The sequence below is a fragment of the Cheilinus undulatus genome, linkage group 2 (assembly GCF_018320785.1).
Source record: "Cheilinus undulatus linkage group 2, ASM1832078v1, whole genome shotgun sequence".
Classification (NCBI taxonomy): Eukaryota; Metazoa; Chordata; class Actinopteri; order Labriformes; family Labridae; genus Cheilinus; species Cheilinus undulatus.
The window spans coordinates 23,261,768-23,284,798 of NC_054866.1; the positions used below are offsets into that span (position 1 = coordinate 23,261,768).

The following is a 23,031-nucleotide window of genomic DNA, read 5'->3' on the forward strand; positions in this document are numbered from 1 at the left end:
TAATCAGTCCGTCTTCCCTTTTTTTATATTTCAGTTCCTGAATCAGAGCAAAAGTAAGCAGAAAGCAGTGAGGGTGTCCAGACTATGGATGAGGATGCATCCCCTGCCCCAGACCAGCCTGGCCAACTGACTGCAGAGGACACCGTGATCAGCTGTCCTCCAGGATTTTGCTCCACACCACAGGCTGCAGCAAAAAGAAGTGGTAAGCTTTCTCCCTGTTATGTTACTTAATTCTTGTTTGAAACATAAATGTGGTTTCATGACATATGCCTGACGGTCTGATCATATTTCAATCTTATTTAAATCTAATTATAATTAATCTTATCTGCAGGAAAGAGAAGAAGGCCTGAGAACGACAGCATGACTGAGACAATTTAGGAGATGAGAGACATATGCCAGTGCATGGACAATCATTTCGAAAAACCTCCTGGAGGTCCAGAGAGCAGAGGTGCAGGAGATGTCGAGGCTGGTGGACATCCTTGCGGCCCGCAACACACAGAGGGAGAGAGAAAGCCAGGGCTTTAATCAGCTACTTCGTGAGAGCATCCAGATGCTTGTGAGGGCTACACTGTAAAAAAAATTCCGTTAAATTTACGGTAAAACGCTGGCAGCTGTGGTTACCAGAGATTTACTGTAAAAATTACGGTGAGAATGTATGAGAAAAAACGGTGTTTTCATTCTACACCTGTAAATATTACAGTTCAAACCTGTTTTTTTTTTACTGTAAATTTCTGTTAAAAAAATACAATATTGTAACCGTTTATACAAGGATTTGCTGTAAAAATAACAGTTATACTGTAACCATATTTACGGTAATTTGCTGTACAACTTACTGTAATTTGATGTAGAAGTTACAGCTCTATTACAACATTTTCTACAGGGATTGGCTGTAAAAATAAAGATAATGAAACAAACCTGTTTACGGTAAATTACTGTAAAAACACCAGAAATCCTGTAAACCTAAATACAATCTATCTCAGTAATAAAAACAGTAGACACGTATAATGTTAAACGGTATTTTATTATAACTACTTAAATTTTACAGTAAATTACTGGCAGCTGTGGTTACCAGAAATTTACCGTAAAAAATACAGTACAAAACATGAGAAATTACAGCTGATATTTGCAGATTTTACGGTAGTAGCAAAATACTGCCCAACTTTAAATTTTACAGTAAATTACTGGCAGCTGTGGTTACCAGAAATTTACTGTAAAAAATACAGGACAAAACATGAGAAATTACAGCTGATGTTTGCAGATTTTACAGTAGTAGCTTAATACTGCCTTACTTTAAATTTTACGGTAAATTACTGGCAGCTGTGGTTACCAGAAATTTACTGTAAAAAATACAGGACAAAACATGTGAAATTTCAGTTAATTTGCTAGATTTTTGCAGTAGTGCCCTAATACTCCTACTTTTAACAAAAGATTCAAGCTCTCTGATAAACAATAAGAAACTCTGCAGTTATATGTTTGCAATAAAAAACCTTTCAACACATCTGATAACTTGTCTGTATACTCACAAAGCAGTTTAGATCTTGGAAAAAAAAGCTTGTGTCCATATGTATGACAGGTAGTCCTTGGTGTAATGCATGAAGATGAAACAAAGTCACTTGCCCCTAAATGATTCAAGAGTAATGAGTCCAGTCTTGACTGAAGAAGGCCTTCCACTTGGGAAGCTTCACATGGCCAAGAAACTTCATCTTCTTGAAGACTCGAGCACAGTTCATCAGGTGTTCTACTTTGGACTGGCTCCATCCTCTCTGCAGGAAGTACATATACAAAGCAAAGTTAGAGTGATTCAGTGCTTCAGTTTAATGCCTACACAGATGTAAATTTGAGAAAACTAGGCTCTAATAAGCCATGCTTACAATCAGCACAACAGAATAAAATAAACAGTGTGTACAGTACATACAGATCGCTTCTATAATAGAATATGGTGAAGAAACGCAAATGTACCCACAAGTGCCAGCTATTAAGTCAGCAATCACCTAACAACAGCCAATTACTTTTTCCGTTATTGATTATAATGAGACAGTTATGACATATTAATTGCAATTTGCTGCCAAGGAGGTTATGTGATCGGCAGGGTTTGTTTGTTGGCAACATAACCCAAAAAGTTATGGATAGATTCTGATGAAATTTCCAGGGAATGTCAGAAATGGCAAAAGGAAGAACTGATTTGATTTTGGGACTGATCCAGATCATCGTCTGGATCTAGGAATTTTTAAAGGACTCTTCACTATTGGGAGATAGGGCTAATGGCAGAGGTCTGCGCTCTCTGAGTGCTTTTCTAGTTTATTATTGCAACTGCTCTGGGATATGTGCTGTTTTTCAGTCTGTTAGTTTTGGCTCTTATTGTCCTGAACCGTCTTCCTCAGGATAGCAGTTGTTACAGGTGACAATAACACAGTTATAAAAATAACTGATATTGTATCATATGATGCACACGGCTGGAAGGAAATAAAACATTTTGCCAGCATTACACTATACCATATAACTACCTCTAAAGAGGAAAATTATTACCTCTGTAGGAACTCCTGAGTGGATCCCAATGCTGGTCAATGCATAGCATGAGCTGCCTTGAAGCCTAGCAAGAGGCTCCTGGGAGGATGATAAAAGTAGAAAAGAATTACAAGCAAATCATCCATTACCATCCAAATGAGTCTTTAAAGTGTTTCTGAGATCCACTTACTACAAAAAACAATACATGGGGCAGGCTTTCCACTGGTACCCCATCTGGCAAGAATGTTTCAACAAGGCAAAAGAGGTTGTCTTCTTTTTTGTCGAAACAGGAGAGAAGCCCTTTATGTCCTCTGAGCAGCCCTCCAACTGTCCTCTCTGAATCCTGAGCTTTGTGGCATCCTGCAAAAATCAAGTGAGCTATTAAATCTTTAGTGCCATGACACTGACGTGCACATATCCCCATTGTGCATTTAGGAGGTGCTGGAGCCAACAGGTAGTGCCCAGGACCACCACAGTCCACCACCACACTATCCCCCTTATTCCTGGGGCCGCTACTGCAAATGTGAATATGGGCTAAACTTCCGGTGCCAAAGCGAAGTAGGCTACATTAAATACATGTATTCTAGTACAGCAGCTAACTATAGACGCTAACAAAGAACAACAGTTGTTTCAATAGGAATTCTTCTGGAATTTGTAAATATTTATATTTTTGTTATCACATGTTCACATTGTTTGTATTATAAGCTGTAGATAAGCAAATAAGGTGGATATCACATTATTCCTGGGGGTCTACTGTAGCTATGAATGGAAGTGGAACTTCCAGTACAGTAACAATAATAGCAAAAACATGATTTTTCCAAAGGCTTACTAAAGTGATTTAGTGTCAACAGTGGTTGTTCTGAAATAAATAAATATTTGCTGTAATAAATACTGCTTCATTTTTGTTAAATCAATGAGCTGAAATGTTTTAATCATATTTTCTGTAATGCTCAGTACCTGTTGCTATGTTCATGGTACTAATATTATGACAAAGTTAAATATGTCTCTCACAACATGCTGTCCACTGTCTAAATGCATCGGGGATGTGATTCTTTTAGTATTAATTTATTATTAATTCTTAATACAAAACTTGACATTTACCAAACTGAAGAGCTGGCAACTTGAGTCATGGATAATTTTATAAATATAATTCCCATATTTAAGAGGGATTAGTTTGTAAAATGAGAATTTCAGCAACTCCACAAACTAGAAATGTATCTTTTTATACCGATATAAAGCTACTAAAGTTAGCTAAATATGCCCTTGTAGGTTATCTAAAGTAATGTCATCAATTTGAACTCTCCAGTAGAGGCTAGAGAAATAATAATAATATTATCCCGTCTGAGGCGAAGCAGTCTAACTTTATGTAGTTTGGTATTAAAATTGCTTTAATAGTCACGTTTAGCATCTCGTTTCTATGCGAAGTCCCATTTAGATAGAACGGAGCGGAAGTTGCGCCCATATTCATGGAGGGGTAGGAATAAGCTGGAAAGCCTACTTCACGGGACTCTGAACACAGATATGAATATGACTCTGAACACAGATATGAATGTGACTCTTAACACAGATATGAATATGACTGAAGGGGAAAAATCCTTCACCTTAGGTCGCTCTGAAGCATCAGTGCTGCGGCGGGACTCTCACTTTTTGGCTAGGGGACATCACGGTCCTCACGGTCACTCCCACCTCATCTGGAAAACTCCGTCCTTTTTCTTTCCCTCTTCCCAGTGTTCCCAGTATCCAACCGCCCATTTTTTGTGCATTTTTCAAAAGTCTGAAGTGGGCGGAGTTAGCTCTGAGCTTGGGGTTCACTTATGGTCCCCAACACAGCAAGTGTTAAACGTTCTCCACGCTAAAATGACAGCAAACAAAACAAATCAAACAGCAATGTTGGCTGGTCTAGAATTGAAACAAAATGCCTCCTGACCCATTTAACTTCTACCTATAAACACGTGGTGTTACTGAATGAAAAGAACTCAAGAAATATTTGACACTACGACAAAAGAAGTTCTACATACCTTACCAATAGCTCGTAGGCTGATGCTCCGGGTGACGTCGAATTAATACACGCCAATGTCCTGCTTTGTATTCCATCTTCGTTTGCAGCCCGTTCTACGAGCAGACAGCAACTTTATGAAATATTTCCGCGCACACGAGACTACAGAAGACACGAAAACGCTGTAGTTTACCAGGCAGCCGTTGGCGGTTTGATTTTCCAACGAACCACACACGCATGCGTATAAGGTCCTTCTTTCCCCGCGCCTGCGCGAAACCGTATTCGCGCATGGCAATTGACTGCAACCACAGTGCGCAAACGCATTTCGAGAAAGCAGCACTGTTAGTGTACATGGAGGGAGGTGACTGAAAACTGTTCACTCTGTAGCTCGTTTCCTAATTGTTCCATTTTAAACACCCAAATCGCTGTTCTAGTACAGACAGAATAGAAAACGTTCCTGTGTAGACAGGGTTGAATGGCGACGGGAAACAGTTTTTCAAAATTATTTTTATATATTATTTTTTATATTGATACAACTTTATTGAACAGATTCCAATAGTTAATACAGCATTGGAACATGAAACAAAACGTATTTACTAGACATAAATAACCCCACATACAGGTAAAGAGAAGTTTAGATTAAATTACATAAGGTATGAGAAGTAAATTAAAATTTCAGAAACTAAACCATGGTTTCATATTGTTTTTTTTTTTAAGAAATTTTTTTCCCTTAGAAATCAATTTGATAGACTATATGTACAGTTCCCATTCATTTTTAAAACTGATTATGGAGGGTTTCTTGTCATTCTATTTGCATTCATGTTTAAGTTGTTTAACCAGTAAAAATAACTATTGTATTTATATAATGTATATACTATACATTCAATTGTATTATATATACAGTATGTATCTCTCTCTCTCTCTCTCTCTTTATGTATATATAAAATAGTTCTTTCAAATTACCTTGTTATATTTCCTATCGGTAATATGTGTCATCCAATTTCAGTTCTGAAAGATTGACTGAAACATTAAAGTACATCAATGTATTTTGTGTTAGATGCATTAAAGGAAGTGGAATGGCTTTACAAATGCAATGGCATTCTTTGTGAGAGCAATTAACATCATTCTTTTCCAATAAATCAGTTAAACTAAAATAATTGACCACTTTCATCCATCAAATTAAGAACAAACAAAATGATTTTTGGTACCATTCTTGTTTCAATAAGGTTTTCATATTAACTGTAACTGTCCGTTTATTTCACAAGGCAGCATCATGTGGTGTAGCACTGAGAAACAAATGTGAACATAACAACTAATTGGTGCTTGTTCACAGGTTTTGCAGGTTGACAGGTTTTTACTGTATTTTCTACAGAACTTTCCTGATCATGCAGTATTTTTAACCCCTTGTCCCTGCTAAAATTACGGTATGTGATTGCAATTTTTTTCACAGATTTTTACTGTGAATTTAAATGTACATGAGAGAAAAGTCTGTAATTTTAACAAAATACTACTGTAATTTTTAGAGTAATTGCCCGTCTTGAAGATTACAGTATTTTTCCTTTATTTTCACAATCTTCTTTCGTTTAAACGGTACAATTTTGTAATTATTACGTACTTTATTTGTAAAAATTTATGTTTCATACCGTTGCTTGATTTACAGCAATTCTGTGTATTTTATACAGTAATATATGTTTATTTGTTTTACGGTCTTTTACTGTTGCTATTTGACAGTCTTTTGCCGTATTTTCTACGGACATTTTTTACAGTGTATGAACAGTCAGATCACTTGGAACCAGGACAGTTGACCCCAGATGTGACTGTGTAGTGTTTTTCTTTTTGTATTTTTTTTTTTCAAATAAATCCTTTTTTTTTAACTACTTGCTATCTGTACTTTGTGCATTACTTATGTGAACTAACAATACGCAGCTGCTGACTTAGTTTTTTGCATCATCCTCAAAACACAGCCATCATGTATACATAAATATAAATAAGGGCCATTAAGTTCAAAAGCATGATTGCTGCATGGTCAGAATAAGCTGCCATATTTCTTTCCACTGCAATTGCTCTTGTGTTTATAAAATATGTGCCAAGTGACCGTTGGCTAGCAACATGGCCTCCCCTACACACCTTAATCCAACACAATGCATCATTATGTCTGGATGGGCAGAAACTTTTTATGCTGCATTCCAACTCAATGACAAACAATAACATGTTTATGGGGGTAATACATTTATTATATGCAGCTTACCATGCGAAGAATTAGCTGCAGCTGACGGTGAATCTTATACTTGTACGCGAGTATGGTGATGTTCCTTCGCCTCCTCTGTGCTGCTAAGACCTTCAGGCGCTGCAATATGGCTTCGTCTTCGATATCCATTTCTTCATCTCGTCTCCACTTTTCCAACAAAAGACGATATATGCACAGCATAATTGGGATAACAGCTTGGAGCAGCACGATGAGTAGCAGAGAAAGCTTTGTGTGGCGGAGCAAAACAATCCTCACCGAGGCACTTCTATTTATCATCATCGCCTCAGAGTGCCGCGTGATCAACTCTAGACACACCCTCAAGTGGGCGGCTCAGTTGCAATGGAAACGCAAGCCATCTGCTGCGCTGGGCTGCTGCGCTGAGCCAAGCCGAGTCGAGCCGAGCCACGCCACATAATGGAAAAGCCCCACATTAGTGCGGCAGGACTACTAGTTGGTGTATCCACCCTCACTAGTCCCACCAGTGCCAGGGTGACTCACTCAGACAAGGCAGCCATGGCTACCTCAAGCTGAGCCAGCCCCCTAGACATTGCAGGTATACAAGAGTCCTCCTGAGGAGAAGTCATGTTTGAGGACCCGGAAAGACTGTCTCAAGTTAAGCCAAAAATGTTTAGAACCAGTTGACAACACCTCAGCACTAGCAAGGTCTAACCAACCCAACCTGCACAGGGATTTCCTCCTCATGTGGTAGCAAGGGTCCCAAGGGCTTCATGTAACAGGAATCTCATCTAACGGCTGCATCGTCAGGCGTACTACCCCTGCACAGATCTTTAATTCATAGGTGTTTACATGTGATTTAGTTTTAGGGTATGGGAGTGTAAATTCCACGCTCCAAGGCTCAAGAGGCAAGGGACACTACACCCCCTTCAGCTGCGTTAGCAAATGCCGTATCTAATCAACTGTGCTTAAATAAACCCTGCGATGTTGTGTAACATTAACCCAGTTTTTCAACCTTTGATCTATCAAGTGCCTAGTTTAATTTTAGAACTAGAAAAGCACTCTGAGAGCGCAGACCTCCACCATTAGCCCTATCTACCAACAGTACAGAATCCTTAAAAAAATTCCTGGATCTAGACGGTGATCTGGATCATTCCCAAAATCTAATCAGTTCTTCCTTATGCCATTTCTGACATTTACAGAAAATTTAATCAAAATCCGTCCACAACTTTTTGAGTGATGTTGCTAACAAACAAACTAACAGACGAACAAACCTACCCGATCACATAACCTCCTTGGTGACCAATTTCAAATCTTCCATTTGAATCCAAAGTTTTAGAGAAGTGGTTATTACTCAGCTTTTTTGTCTGTGTCACAAAATAACCTATTTGAGAAATCTCAGTCTGGTTTTAGAGCTGATCACAGCAGTGAGACAACCCTCCTCAAGGGGATCAATGATTAATTTAAAGAAGATGATGGAGGGGAGGGAGCAAATTTAATTCTTTTAGATCTCAGTACATCTTTTAATACTGTTGATCATGCTATTTTAATTGAGCACCTTAACTGGGTGGGCATCAGGGACACTGCACTTCGCTGGTTTTATTTTAATCTTTTAATGCGAACCTTTGTGCTCATCGTAGGCAATCACTCCTCCTCAACCTCCACCATTACCTGTTGTGTACCTCAAGGTTGGTTTTAGGTCCGGTTTTCTTTTCTTTTTGTATGATGCTCTTTGTCCAAATCATTCAATGTCAGAAATTCTCCCATAACTGCTACACAGGCAACAAACAAATATACCTGGACAAATATACCTGCCCCTTTATTCCCCACCATTTCTCTTTTAATATGCCACATATTAAGTTTTTGTCATCTTGGTCTCCACTTATGTAGCTGGTTTCCTGTCACTTTTTCAAATGTCTGCATTCTTAGTTGTGAAGTATCTTATGATGTCTGTGCTCTAAATATGTCCTATGATGTTGTTAGATTACTAGCTTGATCAGGTTTTTGCTTTGATATTTTTTTTTTACTGTTTGGATCCTGCTATTATTGGGTGTCATTTGTTCTGTTGTCTTTCTCTTTTGTTGGGTTTTGTTGCTTTTTGTTGCTTTATTCTTCTGTTCCTCTCTTCATATGTCAAAGCCCTCCAAGAGTACCTGGATGCGACTGAGGACCTCGGCTCCACAGAGTAGGTCGGATGATTGCCACCGTATCTTGTCTTCTAATACTGGAAGTCACCTGAACCAAATGTCTTCATTGTTTTCTTTGTGCATCCTTGCTATATTAATATATGCAGGTCCGCCACATAAGGAAATACAAGTAGATGGAAAATTCAGGAGTTTTCGGACTAACAAGCACAGCAATCACAGTACGTAAGTTTTAATGAATCAATTTATGATCCAAATTTATGGATCATGGATTATAACTGACTCATTAAAATCAATTAAATCTCATGGTTTGTGCTGTTTTTCCATAAACTTGCACACTGTTTGTCTACTTGTATTTAATTACGTAGCAGATCTGCCTCTGGCAACATGGCGGCAACATTGACTTCTGGCTAGCCACCCAATCTCCTGCTGCATATTATGTCTGTGCTCAGTGATATGTGAGTTTGGATCATAAATTGATTCATGAAAATTAATGAAATGTTTCGGACTGTGTTTGTATTCCGAAAACTCACATATTTTTTTATCTATTTGTATGTCTTTTTGTGGTGGACCTGCCTCTATTTATATGGTGGCAACACACGAAGAAAACAACAAAGAAGACGTTCAGTTCAAGTGACCTCCTGTACTCGAAGACAAGATATGGCAAAGCTTGTCCAACTTCCAATATGAAGTGGAAGTCCTCGGCTGCATCCAGGCCCCTCTAAAGCACTCTGTAAACCCTTGTTTCTCAAAGTGCTATATAACTTATATTATTATTATTATTCATTGAACAGCAGTGGGTCAGTTCTTTGGCAGCTGGGAGGCCCACTAGGGAGGTGGACAGATCCAGCAGGCAGCCTGGAGCCTCAGGTGTAATGGTCCATCAGTGCTGACAGACACAGGAGCAGGGTTCAGCCCCCCGCTAGCTGGGGGCCAGGAGTGGAGCCAGGACAGCCTGGGTGATCACCCAGTCCTCAACCGGCATCCAGAGTTGCTCAACAGGGAAAGGAGGCAGACATTGCTCGGCCAAGACAGATAGCAGAAGGTGCGAAGTTAGGATGGGAGGCAGACAGTACTCTCACAGGAGCACTGTCTGCCCGCCCTACCCCCCTTGGTTGGTTTGATTCAAAAATTGCTGTGCAGACATGATTAGCATATTTTCATATTTATTTTGTTTTACTTGATAGTGGCAAAATGCAGGCCTTCATACCTGCCCTTCAAAAAACTGTGAAATTACATTAAAACAAAGAAGACTTTAATGAAGGGCACTTTGGATGTCAAGGGAAAAAGGGCAGGTGCGAAAGCCACTAATAGCTCTCTTCTCTGCACATGCTTGATAGTAGTTAAGGGTTGAGGATGACAAGTGGTCAACTAATAATTGTGTTATTCTCCTAGGCCTAAGAATCTCATCCTAAATATCCTATGAAGTCACCATTTACAAATTAAGAGAAACACTCTACAACCTTAAATACATTTACCAGTTATATTGACAATTATGTCATAAAAAATAATATTAATGATTATTTCTTCACACTGACAGCTGTTGACAAAATCCTTGAAGAAATCACAGCAGAAATGGTCTGCCACAGGACCCCCAAACACATCTACTGAATCAGAATATCACATTAACAACATCCATTTTTTTAACATCTTGATTGTTAAATAAATAAACTCAAAGACACTGAAGCTCTTCACCCATTTATTCAGTGAAAAGTGTTGTCTCTGAAAGGTCAGATTTAAAGATATTACATGAGGCTATCAGCTGAAATGCTTTTCTGAACCAACTGTAAAAGAATGCATATATTATAGTGTTCATGCCTGAATTAAAAAAGCCCAGCCATCCTAATGTTTCAAACAATACTGGAGGTATTGATTTACCTATAAAAGGATAAGTAATGACACAGATAAACATCGGAGTCCAACAAAGAAGAAAAGCCCCCATTACCAGAGCCAGTGTTTTAGTGGCTTTGGTCTGACTTCTATTTGACTTTTTTACTGAGCTCACACAGCCTTCATTTTTTATACTCTTAAACTGTCTCTGTGCCACCAGGAAAATCTTCAGATAAACTCCAAGCAGTATTATTGCTGGCAGGAAAAAGGCAACAATGGATGAGACTGTGCTGGAAAGTTTACCTTGAATCAAAACACATTGTCCTTCACACACAAAATGGTTAAAGTAAAACTCCTCAATTCCCAAAATATTAAACTTTGAGAAAATCATTCCAAAGCCCAACATGGGAGAAATAGTCCAGCAGAGGAAAATCAAGATCAACACAACATTAGTAGATATTCTTGTTCTGTAAAGCAGAGGGTGGCAAACAGCATAGTATCGATCAATAGAAATGAACGACAGATTTATGATTGATGCTGTACCCAGCGTGACATTAGAACTAAAATTGACTTTACAGAAGAAGTCACCAAAATACCAACAAGACTCTACAAGTCGAATCATGTTGGGGAACATTACTATCCCAACAAGGAGGTCAGACATAGCCAGAGATAAAATCAGGTAGTTGGTTGGAGTATGGAGCTGCTTGAAATAAGCAATAGAGAAAATGACCAGAAAGTTTCCACACACTGTTAGAATGATTAAGATCCCAAGAATGAAGTAAAGAGTGACACGTAGGGGCATGGGAGAGTTTTTCTTCAAGCATGAATTGTTTCTGGACTCAAAGCAGAATTCTGGCTCCATCTGTTTGAAAGGGAAAAAAATATTTCAAAATAATCAGGAATAGAATAAAATAAAGGATAAAGCATTTCCTTACCCTTTTTTTTCATTTACTGTCTTCTTTCTCTTAAAGGTTTAAGGTCATCTTTTTCGTCACTGGAAAGGGGATTTTGCTTTGCTGTCAGCAGTAAAACATATATTGATCAGATGTTATAAATCCCTCAGGCTGACAATACACTGGTTATTAAAATGCTGAAAATAAGTTAGAGTCCAGTGGATGGTAAAACCAGAAGTAAAAACATTCAAATTAATCATGACATGATAAAGAACACAGCATGAGCACACAATTATTTATTTAACAAGACAACGAAGACTCTTTGTCCTGCAAGTTGGCAAGCTAAGTATTCACCTGTACTATACAGGACAAAAATTCAGATTTAAAATTTTGTCTAAGAGGTTGTTAAAGAAAAGCAAGCTCTCTGCTCTCTGATTTTGCAGAATGTTTCTGCAAACCTGCTCACTTAAGCATTACGGCTAAGCTCTGAGTAAAATCATATTCAGTCAGCCATCTGTCAGCTCATTCAATAAAAGAAAATTCCGTTAAGAATTTCATCCATCACTATACATAAATATCACATGACCATTTGCTAGTTTCTCTCAGCACATTACCCACTACCGACATCTCTACTTACCTTCAAGGGTTATCTGGATAGTCGACCAGCAGAGCAGAATTTTACACATCCGTGTTTGGCTGCACTAAAACAGCTCTCTGTCTCTGAGGCCAGTGAAGTCAGAGGTTAAATAAAAGACCTTCAGGGGGTAAGATTGGACAGCCTGTCCCAGCAGGCACAAAAAAACAAGACAACAAGGATGACTATTCCTCCTCAATTCAACAACAAGTTGAGTTTAAGGACAACTGAAAGTTTTAATGATATGATTAAAAGTTCAGAGAAAGTCTGACGAGTGACAAGCAGGGATTGACTGATGTGTGTAATGTAGGGTGACCATATTTTGATTACCGAAAACCAGGACACTCAGCCCTGCAATGAGATACTCAAATGATACCCGAAGTTTACTCAAAGATGCCTTACAATTTCAATACATTTAAAGTATGCCTCCTCTGTATGGATAGAAAATTGTTATATTATCAAATACTATCTTTAACCAAAGACACAAATTCAGATAGGCTTCTCAAAAGTTACTCAACATCAGGGCCATCACTAGGATTGAAAGACAGGGGGGATTAGCCCCAAGGGTTGCAGGTAATGCTTGAGATATAGCATGCACCAAAGTCTTTTTTCCACACATTAAAATACTTAATTCATTAATTATTAGTTGTAGAACATTTATCAGGACATATGGTCTGGCTCACTCTCTTTTCCTTAGAAGACTGACACAGACTGGGTCCCACAGCACTGCTGCCTTATAGTGACCTTTAAAGTGGAGGAGTTTTCCCCTCTAGAGTCCCCTGACACAGGCTATAGTGTGGTGGTGGACCATGATGGTCCTGAGCACTACCTGTTCAGGTCGTTTGCTCCAGCAGTGGCATTACTATAGCCAGAGCTCTGCAGTGCATGAAGCAGTGCAGGAAAGGATGGTAGTGGTCTCTGAATGGTAGTCAGTTGGAGGTGTAAGGCTCTACCTTTTATATAAAGTTTGTGACGTTTCTACGCCACATAAGGCCCACCTTTTCAGAAAAGATTTTTCAAGGCAGATGTCCGTTTGAGCTAATTAAAAGCTGTAAAATCCAGATTTTTATCAGTTTGATGCAAATTTCAGCTATAACACTAACACTGATGTGTTTTATTATAGTTCAGTAAATTACCTCACTTTACAGATGAAAAAGAGTGTTCACTACCTCTTCAAAGGTCTACATGATGGAGTGTGTTCATGGAAAAGATGTTGGAAAACATATCCTTGAATGCATTTAGTAAAATACAAATGTGGTATATAATATCTAGAAATACATAGTTTATAACTCCTCTCTTTCTTCTTTCAGGCTGTTCATGCTTTCCAAATCAAACTACTTAATTTCTGCCTGCCACTGATATTTCTCTGTCTGAAGACAGTCTATACCAGGGGAGCACAACCTTATTCTACCAAAGAGCCAGGTTGTCCATATTGTCTTAAAGTACTTTAGAGAGAGCCACATTCCAAAACCAGGGATGTAAGAAGAGCCATAGATCAGCTGATCCAGACTTGAAATAAAATAAAACAGTGAATTGTTGGATTAGTGTGTAGTTAAATAGGATGCAATAGGCCACATAAAAATCTTAATAGTGTTAGAGGAAAGGATATGTAACTAATAATGAACATATATTCTTTTTTATTTATGCAAGTTCCACCTGGTCTAATGATGTGTTAAAAATGTGTTTGAGCTCTGAGATGCTTTTCAAAGAGCTTATGAATTAAGGTTTGTTATTTGGGTATTTATCTCTCACACTGGGACATTTACTATAGTTCTGTGGCTTTATTAACATAAAAGAGATGTTTTCTATTCTTTTCCACTCATTATTGATGCTTTTAGCTAAAGGGTGAGGGGCCTCATATTGGTCTTGCCCTGGGCCTCAAATGACTAAAACCAGCCCTGCCTCACACCTGCAGCTCTCCAGACACATCGTTTCACCCTGCCTCATTTGGGAGGTTTGGTTTCCTGTTTCTACTGTTTTGACAATATTTATGATCATTAGTGCATTAAAGATCAAATAAAATACCCACGTTTGGACAACTTTCACTAGATATTAGATATGACGTTATCTCCACATGTGATCCGTGTGTTATGCTCAATGTTGACATGCATCGGCGTAATTGTCATAAGATCTGGGTGTGAGAGAGCATCTCCAACACACCTGATATGATCAGGTGACCTAAAACAAGCGAGAGTTCTAACTTGAGTCTGTGTGCAGGTTTCAATTCTGGATGGAACTGATGAATTACCTGAGGGAGAGAAATCTATTGAGTGGCAGTCATGAGTACACATGCCTGGTGCAGTATGTGTTCATGGGTGTCCTACAGTGGGATCTTGATGAATGCAGAGAAAAATGGAACACACATAGCATCAGACCTGTTAAACAGTCTCGCTGTCCATCTGGCAAACCAAATTTCATGCACAACCTGTCTCACAGGTTGGTTTCTATCAATCTATTTTTTCCCAAACATTTTTATCAAATATACCTCTAAAAATTTGATTAAATTCTTGCCTGTGGAGTACTTCTGAAAGATGCTGTCATAACGTATTCACCTTATGTCAGCCATGACTAATAATCTTTACTAATCTCAAGTGTGATAGAAAATTATTTATTTACATACTTGATGCAGAAATTTCAAAACAGTTTCAAGTACAACCACAGTACACATTTGCTGCACACACACAAAGAATTACAGCATGCCAGCTGGCTGAAAACAAAATAATGTAAATAAGATCTAATGTGAATATTTGACTCCCAGGTTTGGTGGAACTAACTGTGAGTTCTCAGTCTCTCAGGAGGAACTGTGCCAGTTTATGGTTCGGTCACCCTACAGTCCATGTGGAGATGACCATCTCCAGGCACACTTTGAGGGCCTACAGAGACAGAGTGGTCTGACACAGCCATTAACCTGGGAGTCCTGTGTGGAAAACTATATCAGACTGAAGAACATGGCTGATATGTAATGAATTGTTAGTCAGAGTTTCACAGAACAAGTTGTAAATGGAGGTAGTAACTGCTTCAAGCAGATCACTTTGGATTGAAAGGCACACTAATTACATCCATTCATTTCATTCATCAGTTTATTCAGTGAAAAGTGTTGTTTCTGAAAGGTCAGATTTAAAGATATTACCTGAAGTCATCAACTGAAATGCTTTTCTGAACCAACTGTAAAAGAACGCATATATTATAGGGTTCATGGCTGAATTTAAAAAGCCCAGCCACGCTAATGTTTCAATCAAGACTGATGGTACTGAGTTACCTATAAAAGGATTAGTAAAGACACAGACAAAAAATGGAGTCCAACAACAAAGAAAAGCCCCCATCACCAGAGCCAGTGTTTTAGTGGCTTTGGTCTGACTTTTGTTGGACTTTTTTACTGAGCTCACCAGGCCTGCATTTTTTATACTCTTAAACTGTCTCTGTGCCACCAGCAAAATCTTCAGATAAACTCCAAGCAGTGTTACTGCTGGCAGGTAAAAGGACAAAACAGTTGAAGCTGTGCTTGAAAGTTTACTTTGAATCAAAGCACATCGTCCTTCACACAGAAAATGTTGGGAGTAAAACACTTCACTTCCTAAAACATTTAACTTCAAGAAAATCATTCCAAAGCCCAAGATGGGAGAAATAGTCCAGCAGAGGAAAATCATGATCAACACAACATTAGTAGATATTCTTGTTCTGTAAAGCAGAGGGTGGCAAACAGCATAGTATCGATCAATAGAAATAAATGACAGATTTATGATTGATGCTGTAATCAGCATAACATCAAAACTCAAGCTGACTTTACAGAAGAAGTCACCAAAATACCAACAAGACTCTACAAGTCGAATCATACGAGGAAACATGACCACTATCCCTAAGAGAAAGTCAGACATAGCCAGAGATAAAATCAGGTAGTTGGTTGGAGTATGGAGCTGCTTAAAATAAGTGATAGAGAAAGTGACCAGAAAGTTTCCACACACTGTTAGAATGATTATGACCCCGAGAATGAAGTAAAGAGTGACACGTAGGGGCATGGGAGAGTTTATCTTCAAGCATGAATTGTTTCTGGACTCAAAGCAGAATGCTGGCTCCATCTGTTTGATAAAATGAAGAATGGAAAAATAAGGAATGGATCAACATAAAGGAGACAGCTTTACGCATAGATTTTAAGGATGCATGAAATTATCAGGATGTATTGGCAGATCTGAAAATTTCTAACATTATTTAAAACTGATTTTTTTTGGCTCTCAGTCTATATCAGCTGTAAAAACTGGCTATACAAACAAATAAATTAATGGATACTCGAGCTGGAATGGCAGATGTACATCAGTTTTGTCTTTTCTTGATTGTCATTCCTTACACTTTAAAGTGTGTTTTTTTAAGTGTGTTCATTTGGTCACTAAAAAAATTAAAATTTATTTGAGGAGGATTAAAAGAAAAACAGTCCCAGCTCTCTCAGGTTGTTTGTTATGTTTTTGCTCTAATTAATCAAGATTTTCAATTCGCCGTTGGTCAGCTCATCCAATACTGATTGAAAACAAACATTTCCAGTTAGTATTTGCGTCCAGCACTAGTCATAATTAATACATTACCATTTGCTAGTTTCTCTCAGCAAAAATTGATAAGCCTGTGAATTTCCTATACTTACCTTCCATGTTATCCGGGTATTATGGCCAGCAGAGCAGATAGTGCCATGTATGTAGTTGGCTGTATTAAATGAGCTCTCTGTCTCTGTGTTCAGTAAAGTCAGAGGTTAAATAAAAGACCTTCAGGGTGTGAGGCAGGACTATCCATCCCAGCAGACCTATCAAAATAAGACAACAGAAATTATTTTTCCTCCTAAGTCCAACGTGTTCAAAGACAACTGAAAGTTTTAATGAAAACTTTGAAAGTCTAGAAATTTGACATGTGACAATCAGGATTTCATTGATGGGTCTATTTACCAAATGGCTCAAAAGTTTCATTAATCATAGCAGAAAGGAGATGGTCACAAGATTATTCTTTTTTCAACAAACAACATGATATGATAGATGAAAAGATCAACCAAAATGCTATATCTAATAATCTTTTTAGACTTGTGAGGGGGCCATCGACACTGAGACAAGTTTAGGAGTATCTGCAAAAGGTTTTTATCATATTGGCATTTCATTCACACAGAACTAGTGTTTTAGGAGCCAGAAAAACACTATTTTTTATATTTTTTGGTCCCAGACTGGACAAATCCATTACGCCAGACATTTCATCTCCGTTTCTACAACCAAGCGCATCTTTCCTTCAACGAATGCTTCATAGCCCTCTTAGCCCACTTAACCTTCATCCATGAGCCCAACCAGAACCACAACGGCAGATTATAGGATTTTGTTCGTGCTACAGAAGCTACTGAGCTTATTACAGCTTTTACAGCAAAATCGTACCTCTACTTCCAACAAATGTGTGCACCACATGTTCTTAGATCCATTGCAGAGATAAAGTTTTGGGCAAGACCTGGTAGGACCAGCAGTTGGTGGCACAATTTGGTCAGTGGTGTTGTCATGAATAATGAATGGAGGGAGATTTTTCACTTTTCCAGAGCCTCTGTTGTGGCCCTGAGCAAAAGGCAAACAACAAACATGAAGGCACCTATTGATCTGCTTTTAAACCTGTGTTACCGCTTTATTAACTGATCAATAAAGCCGGGTGTACACTGTGCAATTTCAAGCCGACCATACGACGGTCGTGGCAGAATGTCATCTCACACTGTGCGACTGAGTTGTTTACGCGCAAGAGTTGTGTGCTCACACTGTACCATCCGACGGTCGTGGATGACCTGAGTTACTTCTTCTGATGAAACTGGCCTCGACAGAAATGATAGAAACCCTTAACTTAATATTTTGTTGCACAACCTTTTGGGGCAATTACTGCAATCAAGCAATATCTGTAGCTCTCATTGAGACTTCTTGGTCTACTCCTCATGAGCAAACTGCTCCCACTGTCTCAGGTTTGCAGGTTGCCATCTTCAGATGGCACGTTTCAGCTCCCTCAACAGATCCTCAATAGGATTTAGATCAGGGCTCATAGAATGCCACTTCTTAACAGTCTAATGTTTTGTTCTTAGCCATTCTTGGGTGTTTTTAGCCATGTTTTGGGTCAATATCCTGTTGGAGGACTCATGACCTGGGACTGAGACCAAGCTTTCTGACACTGGGTAGCACATTTCGCTCCAGAATGCATTGACAGTTTTGAGATTTCATTGTACCCTTCACAGGTTCAAGGCACCCTGTATCAGATACATCAAAGCAGCCCCCGATAGTGAGCCTCCTCCATGTAGGTACAGTCTCCTTTCTTAGTATGCTTCATTTTTGCGTCCATGCACATAGAGCTGATGACTTTCCAAAAAGCTCCAGTTTTGTCTCATTTGTCAAAGTGAGATTCTGCAGATGTTTTGTAGCTTGTCGATATGCATTTTGTCAAATCTCAGTCTCGCTTTTTATGATTTGCTTTCAACGGTGGAGTCTTTCCTTGTCATCTTCCATTAAGTCCACTTTGGCTCAAACAGCAACAGATGGTGCATTCTGACACTGATGTACCTTCACCTTGGAATTCACCTCAAATCTCTTTGGAAGTTGTTCTTTGCTCTTTGGTTACCATTCGTTTTATCCATCTCTTCAATTTGTCATCGATTTTCCTCTTGCACCTGACATGCCAGATGGATTGTTTCACACATCCATCTGGATAACCTTCCGTAGACAGCAATGGGAAAAGGGCAGCGGCTTTGAAAAAACACTCGGAGGGTGATTGGATGAACATTCTGTCTGTCAAATCTATATGAGCCAATCAGAGCAACAAAACATGTGACATATGTGACCGGATCAATAAGAGACACGATCACACTAAATACATTTTTATGTGGGTCTGTATTCCCTGACTGTACTTACACAAGAACAGCATTAATGTTTTAGAATTGAGAAATGTAGGGATTTCACAGTAGTCACTGTATGGAACAGTTATCTTGCACTTCTATCTCAAAATAAATTCTTAAAGCTTGTAGTCTGAACCTTGACTGACAACAGTAGTTGACAGACAACACTAGTGAATAGACAACGCTAAATAGACAATAACTGTAAATAGACAACACGAAATAATAGTAATTAATAGGAAACAATAGTGGCTCGCTTCTAGACAAAGAAAGTAAAAATTTAATTTGCATTAATATATTTCCTGAGCCACAAAACTCACAGTTTTCTCAGTAACCTCACAAAAAGTGCATTATTTCAGTTTAAATTCACAGTGCATTAATGAACAAAATTGTGCAAATACTCCACTAACAGTACAAACAATTCCACATGAGGAGAAAATACTTTTTTTTCAGAGAAATGAACTCTCTTTCACTGCAATGTGTAGTCTGCACTCAAAGACACACACCTCTGGAACTCAACTTGACATATCTCCCCTGCTGCTCTGTCTTTCCCCTTAGTGCGGCAGCCATGACACACTTCTCAATCTCAGAAGTCCAGCATTTTGCGGGCGTTCTGGTTACGTCTCCTGCATGCGTTTGGCAGCACAATACTGTCAAAATTCGAGAGCAAATATGAGTTCCACGCAAGCAAATATGAGATCAGCGCAAGCAAATATGAGATAAGCGCAAGCAAATATGAGATCCGCAAGCACAAACATGAGATCCACGTGAACAAATATGAGATCCAAGGGTGCAGAGGAGCCGCGTGCGCGTGTCAAACATTCACACGTGCAAATTACTTTTGTGAGGGCTTTCACAGCGCTTGTGTGTAAAGTATCTCTACCCATGCGAGCAATATTGTGGCCTGAGAGAGCAAAATCATGCCTTGAGCGCACTCAGAATCTGAGAGAACACACAACTACTGTCATTGCTGTACTGCTCTTGAAACCTTAACCTGCTCACTTGCGAGCACATTTTCTTTTTGGCAGTAAGTGGCCGGACCCAGTCGTATCCCTAAATGTAATTGGTTATGGTCCTCGTCTCTTGTGATTGGCTGTTGTCTGTGTGTCGGCAGGTGTCACAGATTAACTGGTCAACACCAGTTTGTGTTTACCTTCAAAATAGTGCTGAAAATGCAGTAATATCGCCAGGTTTTTTTTTTCTATTATAACAATTTATTGTTATAATCAACTAAAGCTAAATTCAAAAGCTTGTCAGATATGTGAAAATCTAAGCAAAGCTTTATATATATATATATATATATATATATATATATATATATATATATATATGAACACTGATGAAGACAAAATACAAACTGTGTTTTAATAGTGATCATAGACAACATGATATAAACACTCAATGTGGGAAATTAATTATGAGTGTGCTATATTTCACAGTCTACATGTGCTAGATCAATGAACTAAAGCTAAAATCAAAAGCTTGTGAGTTTAAGTGAAAGTATACTGAAGAATCAGTGTTGCACTACAAATACAGTACTAATACCGAAGTTAACAAAACACACTGTGATATCAAACCATGTATCCTTTTTTTTTCACAAAAGAATAACATTTTCAAAATGTGCAAAAGTCAGTTTTGTGCAGAATACAAGGCATGCATAGAAACACAAGCAAGCAAAATATCCATCTACGGACACAAATTTAAAAATGTTCTTGGTCCTTCTATAGACTCAGCATGTCCTCCTGTAGTGAGTCCTCATGCTGAGGTGTTCTTCTGTGATGTGCTGGTGCTGTGTAGTGATATGGTCCATGTACTGGTCACTGGGGCGTGTGCATGTACCCCAGCGGTGGTCCCTGCATATGTAGATAGATATCCCTGTGGACATGGGGGATGGGGAAATGCTGCTGTTGAGACGTGATGTTGCTCAACATGGAGAATCCTTTTATAGTGCTTGTTATTGCCGCTATATTGTCTGTGATTCTGTCCAACTGTATTTCTCTCTGTATTTATCCTCTCTGACTCTTGAAGAAGGTCCACCATCCAGCGTTTCAGCTGGAGGTCCTCCATCACAGCTGGGTTTCCATGCAGCTTACGCTTCAGTCTGTCCCCTCTGTGGCTTTGGAGCTTCGCCTAAAAAAGTAGAACAAAATATTTAAGTTAGAATTGTCCTCAGAGGAAAACCCAACAGTTGATGTATCAGTGTGAACTGGAACAACTAATACAATGTATGAAATAGTGGGTTTAAAATGTATTATGGCACTATTGCTACTGTGGCTTACATAAGAGCATCTTGTTTTACAGTATGGCAGTGATAAACACTTGCTTGAAGCATGATCCGTCATGTCTTGAACACTTCTGGTGAGGCACTGGGACCAGCCAAGTCCTCGCATATGCTCTCCATCTCAGAGATGGGAGTCGAGCCTTGAACCTGAGGTCAAACAGTCGTTGGTGTTGATCAAAAGGTCGGCTGACTCCACACCGATATTGTGCAAAAATGTCCGCATACTTGGACTGGCATGACCCCCAGTCCACATTTTCTTTATATTTGTCCGCCTTGTAGTTTAGGGTCAGTCAAAGCAGCAGTTCCACCTCGTCGTCGGTCCAAACAAAAGTCCTGATCGCCATCTTGAGATAGCGCTGCACTCCTACTTATGTTCAGAAGAAGGAAGTGTCTGTGTGCATGTGCTTATTTTGGTTCATTGCAAAATCACACCGCCATCTACTGGCCTGGCATGTATACTACATCATTTTTGGTGTTTCCCACAGTCTCGTGTGAATGGAAATTGTTTTCAAAACATTGCCGTCTGAACGTGGAACTTTTTGGAAACAAAAACTGAGCAAAACTTTGTCGTGTGAACGGGGCCTCAGTTGTCATGAAACAGTGTTTGCCTGTATGAAAACAAGGATGTTTGTTGACATAGGGCAGGGGTCACTAACTGGCGGACCGCAGTCTGGGTCCGGACCCAGATGCCATCCGATACAGACCTGGACCCGGACCTACATTCATTAGAAAGACAAAGAGAGTGGACAAAAAGACGAGTGAGCTGAAACAAGGAGTCTTGGGCCCTATTATTTCCTTGTTAATGAAATCACAGAAATGGCCAATAAAAATGGAATTTACTATTTCATGCGGAAATCGCGGAAATTGAATGAATTTGACTGAAATGCTGTGGGGGTTTTTAGAAAGAGGAATGTATGTCTGAGGAATGTGTTCCGGGGGAACACTAAAGTAGGGCACAACTTGTGCCTTACTTCACAAACACAAACTCCGCCCCCTCATAAACAACACAAAGCATGTAAAAGCATAGTCATAGCAGCTGCAAACGTAGCTCATCACGGGGCAGTACAGGGCGACGTAATGTTGCACCCTCAAGAAAACTCATCCGTGCTACGAGTTATTTTACCTCACCAGAGAGTCATGGAGAGAGAGAGAGAGAGATGTGTCGGACGGACTCAAGATTTTATGAAGTCCCGTAGTCTAAACATGTTACATTAGAGTATCAATTAGCTAATTCCTCCCATTGGTTACTTAAGGAGCGAATACGTGTGTGCATTATTGTACCTGTCTGATATGAGGCAGGCAGACAGACAGTGAGGATGGAGGGAGATGAGGAGAGAAAAGTTACAGTCAGGAGTCTGGGCTGTCCCCTTGCCCCTTGCACTGCCTGTACATCAGCAGATGGAAAATGTTGCTCATTGATATGACATCTCACCAGGTTTTATCAGTTCTCTGATGGCATTATATATATCTACTGGCAACTCTAAACACTCTGCCAAATGGTCAATGAGTATTAATTCATGGGTGCACATGAAATTCAAATAATCAAGATCCAGTTCAGGACAACTAACCACACATTGCATCTTTCTCTGCAATGTCTCCAAGATGTGACATCTAAGCAGGCGCTGTAGCTAAAGAGGCAAAAGTAGAATATGTTACAGCACTGACTTT

At 39.1% G+C, this 23,031-nt stretch overlaps 2 protein-coding genes across 2 annotated transcripts; both read right to left on the bottom strand.

Moving 5' to 3' along the window:
• Window positions 1–10,547: 10,547 nt before the first annotated feature.
• On the bottom strand, window positions 10,548–11,540 carry LOC121522546 (trace amine-associated receptor 4-like). The gene has a single exon (XM_041807082.1). The coding sequence runs from the start codon at window positions 11,538–11,540 to the stop codon at window positions 10,548–10,550; it is 993 nt and encodes a 330-aa protein (XP_041663016.1).
• Window positions 11,541–15,285: 3,745 nt separating this feature from the next.
• Window positions 15,286–16,281, bottom strand: LOC121522557 (trace amine-associated receptor 1-like). The gene has a single exon (XM_041807093.1). The coding sequence runs from the start codon at window positions 16,279–16,281 to the stop codon at window positions 15,286–15,288; it is 996 nt and encodes a 331-aa protein (XP_041663027.1).
• Between the last annotated feature and the right edge of the window lie 6,750 nt (window positions 16,282–23,031).